Raw genomic sequence first — 7,630 nt, forward strand, 5'->3', positions numbered from 1 at the left:
AAATTTGTGTAATTTTAAGTGTAATACAGCAAAAATTATTTTGTCGCCATTGCTGCTTCGGGGGTGTTTTCTAATTCGGGGGTGTTTTCTAATTCGGGGGTGTTTTCTTTTTTGTTTGCTGCATTTAATTCGGGGGTGTTTTCTAATTCGGGGGTGTTTTCTAATTCGGGGGTGTTTTCTTTTTTGTTTGCTGCATTTAATTCGGGGGTGTTTTCTAATTCGGGGGTGTTTTCTAATTCGGGGGTGTTTTCTTTTTTGTTTGCTGCATTTAATTCGGGGGTGTTTTCTAATTCGGGGGTGTTTTCTAATTCGGGGGTGTTTTCTTTTTTGTTTGCTGCATTTAATTCGGGGGTGTTTTCTAATTCGGGGGTGTTTTCTTTTTTGTTTGCTGCATTTGATTCGGGGGGGTGTCTTTTCTTTTGTTTGCATGTTTTCTCTTTTGCTGCGCATTTGCACCTGTCGGCCACCGTAGTCTCCAATACTGGGGGTTCCTATGCATGTTCCAGTGCAACTTTTAAAATAATGTGGATATTGTATTCAGTCTGCCACAGGCTCTATATTATATTAAATCAGTTCAAGAGAGAATTTTAGTGGCTTCGACAAAAAACTGAATTGTGTTTAAAAGAAAAATTTCACTTTCCAGCAAATAAATTCAATGCTTACTTTTTGTCACTGTTTTCCTAATGTATAATTTTAACATGCCATAAAAGGTTTAGTTGCTAAACTTTCTACCCTATGTATGTTGTTTCTTCCCAGGTGTGTCTCATTCCCTGATTACCCTCCCTGTGTATTTAAGTCCACCTGTTGTCTTTGTCTCTTGTCGGATCCTCGTCAAGTGTTGTCAGTCTCCCTAGTGTCACGTTGCCTGTCTGTTTGGCCCGAGCTGCTTGCATCGGGACTGTTTCTACATTAAACCTTCATCTTTGTCTTCTTCAACCTGCGTTTCAGTGTTCTTTCTCACCACAATCAACCACAAATCATGACAATGTAGGTATTTTGTGTAAGACTTTGACCGTGTGTAAGAATGTCAGCTGAACTTATGAACTAATTGTTCTTAGTCCAGATGCACAAAGACCTGCCTCAAGAACCAGACAATCAATCAAGTCAATCAAGTTTATTTGTATGGAACGTTTTAGAAACAAGGTAGTTCAGTGCTTTACATAATAAAAAGACAAAACTACAAAGTCAGAGAACACACAGTCAACAATTGGATATATTTTATCATCATTACACATAAGATTACACATATGTGTAATGCCACATATTGCCACATATTACACATATGTGTAATGCCATCATTACACATAAGAATGTTGATTAATGCTTCATATTATGATGTTTCAAAAGCAATTCTAAACAAGTGGGTTTTCAGTTTAGACTTGAAGGAACTCATTGTTTCAGCTGTTTTATACTTTTCTGGAAGTTTATGCCAGATTTGTGGTGCACAGAAGCACCACAAACCTGTTTGGTTCAGGTTCTGGGGATGAAGAGCAGATCATGAGAAGACCTTAGAGGTCTGGACGTATTTTAAAGTCTATTCTCTGAGCTACAGGGAGCCAGTTTAAGCACTTTAGGGACTGTCTTTCTGGTTTTAATGGGAATACAAGCAGCAGCAGCGTTCTCTATCAACTGCTGCTGTCATTTTTTTAGACAGATCTGTAAAGACACTGTTGCAGTAATCAATGCGACCAAAGATAAACACATGGATGAATTTCTCTAGATCTTGCTGAACCTATTTGTTCTGTTCAAATTAAGATACATAAAATTAAAATATCTTGCAATGGTAATAATAATGTTAAATATTGTGATGATGATAAAAATCAAAAGGAAGTCTGGATGATTTCTGCTTATCTGTTGAAAACAGGCCGAGGAGGAGCTGCCATCATTGGATGAGGCTGCATGTTGACAGGAGATTGCACCTCCATGTTGATGACGACGGGGGACTTTTTGCGATGTTTTAACTCGCGGTACATCTGACACCAGACACATGTTGGGCAGCAGCAGGTCGCAACAATATCTTTGCACAGTGAACCCTACAAAAGAACACAATGAAACAGTTTTATTGTTTGTTGGGCATGTATGTCATTCATATCTCATCTTGCCATACCTTGATACCATATTTGTGTCTCATGGCGACTCTTAGAGACAGGGCTGCTGGAGAGATCATTTTATCAACACACATGTCACATAAGGGGAGCCAGCGGCTCTCTCCAAATCTGCCTGAAACAGTGCAGGCAAGGCATGGCCCGCACCAGAAACCATAGCAACCTGAAAAACATGTGAACACACCGAAACACAGCAATCATGGGATATTACAAGCATTTAGTCCTTGTACTTGGTATATAAGAAACAAGGATGGAGTCTTACATGTCTGTGCATCCTCGCAGCAGTCACAGAGATCACTATCCCAGTCAATCAGGGGTTGGTCTGCCATCAGATGATAGAACCTAGATTTTAAATCCAAAATATTTCAAATGTTTCAGCAGGCTCAGCTAATCAAAACTAACTTTAGATTAACCAAACCTGTTGTTCAAACAAGTCTCACTTTAACATAAACTGTTGTGTGTCTGTATCTGCTGCAAATTTGTTAATTTACTCCAGTTAATAATGCAGTTGGTAGCGTATCCAGAAATTTTACTCAAGAGAAGTGAGACTTCGTAGAAATATTATTCAAGTAAAAGTAAAGTACGGTGTAGTAAAACTATTCGGAAAAGTATTATTTTGTAAAAACAAACATTAAAAAAAATGAATTGGCTAAATGTAACTGAGAAAAAGTAATTAGTTACTACCCTGTACCTTACTACAATCTTTTGAATTGAATTCATTGTGAATTACAAACACAACAGTATAGCTTACCAGTTTAAATCACAAAAGGTTGAGTCTTTAAAAGGTGTCTGTTTTTACAGGATAGTTAGTGTAAAATGTAATGTAGAATCTTGATAGACTTTTAAATTAAAATATTTTAGTGTCATAGTTTGACTTTGACTGTGTGCGAGGAAACAACAGGGCATTAAATAAACCTTATTTAACTTATTAATGTTCACCCAGTAGATGAACTTTGACAATTTTAATAAAATTTTAATAATAAATACTTATTAGGGAGTTCACCTGTTGGGGAACTTTCTAAAGTTCACCAATAGGGAGCGAACTTTATGAGAAATGTTATTAAAATGTTATTTACTCTGAACTTTTCTATCCTTTCTATTTGGTTGCAATACCTCTTTATTTCTTAAGAATGAGAGGATTACTATTTTATAGGTGGAAATGTTTCTATTCTTTCTGCTACTAATATTATTCTTAAAACCAATAAAATCTATCACCAAAAGGAAGTATTGAGTAACAAAACTGATCCCTTGTCAGACATTTGTCTGGAGTTGGGAAATATACATTTAGAATTGTATCACAGTATTTTGTGATACTATTGTGATAACAAAAAGGATTATTTAAAACTATTTAATACTTCATTTTTAGGTAACTGGCTGTGACTGCGTGGCACAGCATTCATGGCTCTACAAACACAAATGCTGCTCTGGAAAAACATCCTTTTTTGAGAAAGTCTTCTTTGGGAAGCCACTTCCTTAAAGATGGTTGATGTATTTCACTAAACTGCTCACAGTAACTGTGTTTAATCATATTTTTAAATTCACTTATGTTTGTTGATGCTCTCACAAAACAAACAGCAGAGAAAACAATACAAATTAAATTTCCAATAGTACTGTCGCTTTTATTTAAACGTCATTGAAATTTATCAAAATTCTTATAAGAAATGTTTTCATAATAAATTATAAACAGCACGATGAATGTATAGCTATTTTATAATTTTATGAATTCTACTTAAAGCTGTCAAGATTTATTTAGAAAATAGAAAAATCTTACCTGACAGTTTATAAGCTTTTGTCCACGTTCAAAAGTCTGACAATCACTTCAGAATGCTGCCACAGAATGTGTGTGATATGATGAGATGCTTTTTAACAGTTTGGCCAAAAAAAAAAAAAAAAAAAAACCTTAACAATTATATATATATATATATATATATATATATATATATATATATATATATATATATATATATATTTGTATGTAAAAGCAGTTTGATCATATGGTATATTTTTATTTGTAAATATTTTCATTCTTGATTACGTCATAGTTGTTCTAAACTTGCCATTGTTCCTGTCTTTTATTAGTGATGACATTCAAGAATCTCTTCATCACTAACGAGGAAAGGTAAAACTGTTCAACAGTAATTATTTCTGATTATGGAAACAGCTTTGTGTCTTGTAATCCTGAAATCTAATTAATGAGAAAACAGTTTCTTGCATATGTTTTAAAAATATATCAAACTTTCCAAAAACCAAGCAAAAGTTTACCTGAAATCCTAGTTATCCAAAGTCTTGCTATCACTTGGTGGTGAGCTGACAGAATACTGGTTGTGTAAGGTGTGGACATATGCTAATCTGTCCTCCATATGATTAATGGACTGTGCAACATTTGCATACACAATCCAGTTGCTGCAGTACATTTGCCTTTTGACTTGTAGGATTTGCAATCTGGACTTTCGCTTTAAAACCTCAAAACACAAATTAAGCTGAGACTCCTTCACTATAGTTTTAGTTGACATATGGCTGAAAGCAGTGTCTACTGTGGCTCAGTGGTTGGAGTAGTTGTCTTGCAATCTGAAAGTTAATTTGGTCATTTTTCATGGGGTGTATAAGGCTGCATTAGAAACAAATAATAAGGTCCAGTCACATACACTGTTTTTGTTATTGAGTTATGTTTTTTATTTCAAATTGATGAGATAGTTGTACATTGTTTATAATAATGTTAATATACATATGAACTCAAAATCAAACTCAAATCTTTTGATTTTCATTTGAGGTATTGAGAGTTAGCTGACTTTTTTGGATAAAGTAAATAATCCCAATATTCACCAATATTATTATGGTTGATCTGAGGAACTTAAATTTAGCTAGGAAGGAGGAGGCTTTTGTAACCCTTCAGTGTATTAAGGACGGCTCTGGAACCAAGCAGGGTTTTGAGCAGCATGTTGAAAACCACCAGGAGGTGGAGCAGCGTTTGGATTGAGCATCATGATCGGATTAGCATGCACATTGACCACAGTTGGACCAGGCAGTGTCACGGGCTGCTGCATCACAACGACGACAGGAGTGTGCTCCTTTAGCTCGCGATGCATCTGACACCAGGAGCACCAGACACAGCAACAGGAAGCAAGTATGTCTTTGCAGAGGGAACCCTGAAAGCAAACACATGAAACATTTTCAGAACTTTGCACTTTTACATCAAAATTAGTTTAGGTGAGTGTAAAATATGTCATACTGCTATTCCACGTTTGTTACGAATGGAAGCCCTCATAGACAATGCCGCAGGGGGGACAAACAGAGGAACCCCACAGGCTGCACATACAGAAGGAGTCAGAATGTCACATAAAGGCAAACAGTAGTTCTCTCCAAATCTTCCTGAAACAGTGCAGGCAAGGCAAGGGCAGCACCAGAAGCCATAGCAACCTGGGGAATAAACAAACATAGTGATGAAATAGACTTAGGTGACTTGAGGGCTAATTTATATAATTTGAATAAAAATAAAAATGTCACTCTTACAAGTATTCACATCTTCAAAGCAATCAAAGAGACTAGATTTCCAGTTTTTGAGGGCTGCCATCCTGTCCTGAAGTCCAGCTACAAACTCTGAACCCTTTGTGACGAGGAAAACCTGAATCAGCCCAAAGATTTTCTGCAGAACAACACACTAACACAGTATCTAAAAATGTACCATTTATTTTTGGACAAAGATGACTCTGCAGCAGGAATCAAAGTTGATAGCATTTATGTTGCTATGGAAATCCATTGTGTCTCGTGTGGTACATCATGCTGCCTGTCGTATTTCAGCTGATTATTGTTTGAGGTAAAGACACTGTTGTCAAATCTGCTCCACTGTTAATTTGTAATGTAATAATGACAGATTGATGTCTGGAATAAATTGCCACAATTTTTTTTACACTTCTCTGTTAAACCCCTAATAAATATATCTCAATACATGTTTTTCATGCATCACTCACTACGGAGCCCCCTGGGGGACATGGAAGATTTTTTTTTCTTTTGCGTTACCTCACAATACTTTTGCATTATCTTGCAAAGTTTTGAGTTCTCTCGCAATAATGTACTGAATTAGTTCATGCGACAGTCTAAATTTGCAAAGTTTAATTTTCACTTAGTAAACATTTTCATCAAATGCCTGAGGGGAACTCCAAGTTCAACAAGAACAAATTCAACCTGGGAAGGAAACAATGGACTTACTGCTGATAAGACTTCATGTTTTATTAAACTGTGGGCAAAAGAAGTCCTTCAGGAATTTCGTCCTCTTTTCTTTTCTGTTTATTGTCAATTAGTATGGCTAATCTTATGCAACAAGCTAGCTCAACAAGTTTGCTGAACATACAGTAATTAACAAGGGATTAAAGACTTAAAAGAGGAATGTTTAAACAGACGAGATGATTCCTTGATGTTTTCATATCTAAATAGCTATTTGTCAACTGTAGAAACCCAACAAATTACAATGCACACTCCTCACACAGATCCTGTTGCCAAAGCCAAAGTGATGTAAAAAAATTAAATGGGCTCCAAGCAAAGTAATTTAAGAAATTTCTCTTTAACATTTTTATTTTGTATCACTTTCACTTATTTTCGTTTAATTAATAATAACTGAAAGCAGAGATGATAATAAAAGTCGGATGGATACATGTTGAAGATTATTGTGAAGTACACAGATATATAAGCTAAAATTAAACTTAATATCTAACATTTAATGTGTTCTATTGCTATTTAATGCCCTTGTTACCACTGACCTTCTGACAGACACAGAGCTACAAAAAACTAAATTATTTAACAATTTGAAATACAAAGTTACAGTATAAATCTAAAATAATACATTTGGAATAACTATAATAAATATATCAAGCAAGTATTTAATCTTTACTGTCTAGTAAAGATAATTTTTTTACATCTATACATTCAGAAGTACATGTACTAAGGTTTAGCCAGGAATGCATACTGAAATATTTACCTGCTCTTGCGGGAAACGGTCCTTGCACCTCCGTAGATATCAGTGAATGTGCAGTTCAGGGAAAAATTTTGCTTTGCTTGGTGACTCACAAAACATGCTGTAGGACCTGTGATCTATCAATCATTTAATCTAAGTCTGCATGCAATTAAATATTTCCAAATCAAAACAGTGAAAAGAAAAAATATATCAAGAGAAACTCAATAAAACATAGACTTTTATGCCTTTTTTATCCAACAGGATGAAGTTGCATAAAAACTTCATCCTGGCATAAAATGTCTTTTATGCCTTCATAAAATACACTTTATGCCTTTTATAAAGGCATAAAATGTTTATGCTTTCATAAACATTTTATGAACATGCTTTCATCTTCATAAAACATGAGCAAAGAATCTGAACAAACAGTTTCGCAGGAAATCCCGGCATTGGTTGACAGCAGATGGTTGAATTAGGTTTCTGTGAACGGCTCAGAGGAGCAGTTTTCTGAGACTTCTCCTTTTGCAAAAGCTTCGCCATAAAATTCATATACGTTGTCTGTGGTTCTTTTATGAAGGTT

At 35.2% G+C, this 7,630-nt stretch overlaps 1 protein-coding gene across 2 annotated transcripts; it reads right to left on the minus strand.

Moving 5' to 3' along the window:
• Window positions 1-1,099: 1,099 nt before the first annotated feature.
• On the minus strand, window positions 1,100-4,440 carry LOC106913868 (cornifelin homolog A-like). Of its 2 annotated transcripts, XM_014980286.2 has the most exons (5): window positions 4,368-4,440; window positions 3,877-3,932; window positions 2,368-2,447; window positions 2,108-2,268; window positions 1,100-2,033 (listed from the first exon to the last, which is right to left on the minus strand). In XM_014980286.2, exons 3-5 carry the CDS (start codon window positions 2,432-2,434, stop codon window positions 1,848-1,850), a joined length of 414 nt encoding a protein of 137 aa, XP_014835772.2. In that variant the 5' UTR covers window positions 2,435-2,447; window positions 3,877-3,932; window positions 4,368-4,440; the 3' UTR covers window positions 1,100-1,847. The 2 variants fall into 2 exon arrangements, with proteins under 2 accessions (XP_014835772.2, XP_014835771.2); XM_014980285.2 differs by lacking the exon at window positions 3,877-3,932 and having other exon boundaries at window positions 4,368-4,436.
• Between the last annotated feature and the right edge of the window lie 3,190 nt (window positions 4,441-7,630).

Source organism: Poecilia mexicana, unplaced genomic scaffold, assembly GCF_051168715.1.
Source record: "Poecilia mexicana isolate PSO_F unplaced genomic scaffold, ASM5116871v1 scaffold_15, whole genome shotgun sequence".
NCBI classification, from domain to species: domain Eukaryota; kingdom Metazoa; phylum Chordata; class Actinopteri; order Cyprinodontiformes; family Poeciliidae; genus Poecilia; species Poecilia mexicana.

Bases quoted from the DNA above. Each gene is read 5' to 3' on its own strand.
- LOC106913868 (XM_014980286.2), bottom strand. From the start codon at position 2,434: ATGGCAGACCAACCCCTGATTGACTGGGATAGTGATCTCTGTGACTGC. The intron at 2,269-2,367 runs GTAAGACTCCAT...CATGTTTTTCAG, and splicing joins CTGCGAGGATGCACAGACAT to GTTGCTATGGTTTCTGGTGC. The intron at 2,034-2,107 runs GTATGGCAAGAT...GTTCTTTTGTAG, and splicing joins GACACAAATATGGTATCAAG to GGTTCACTGTGCAAAGATAT.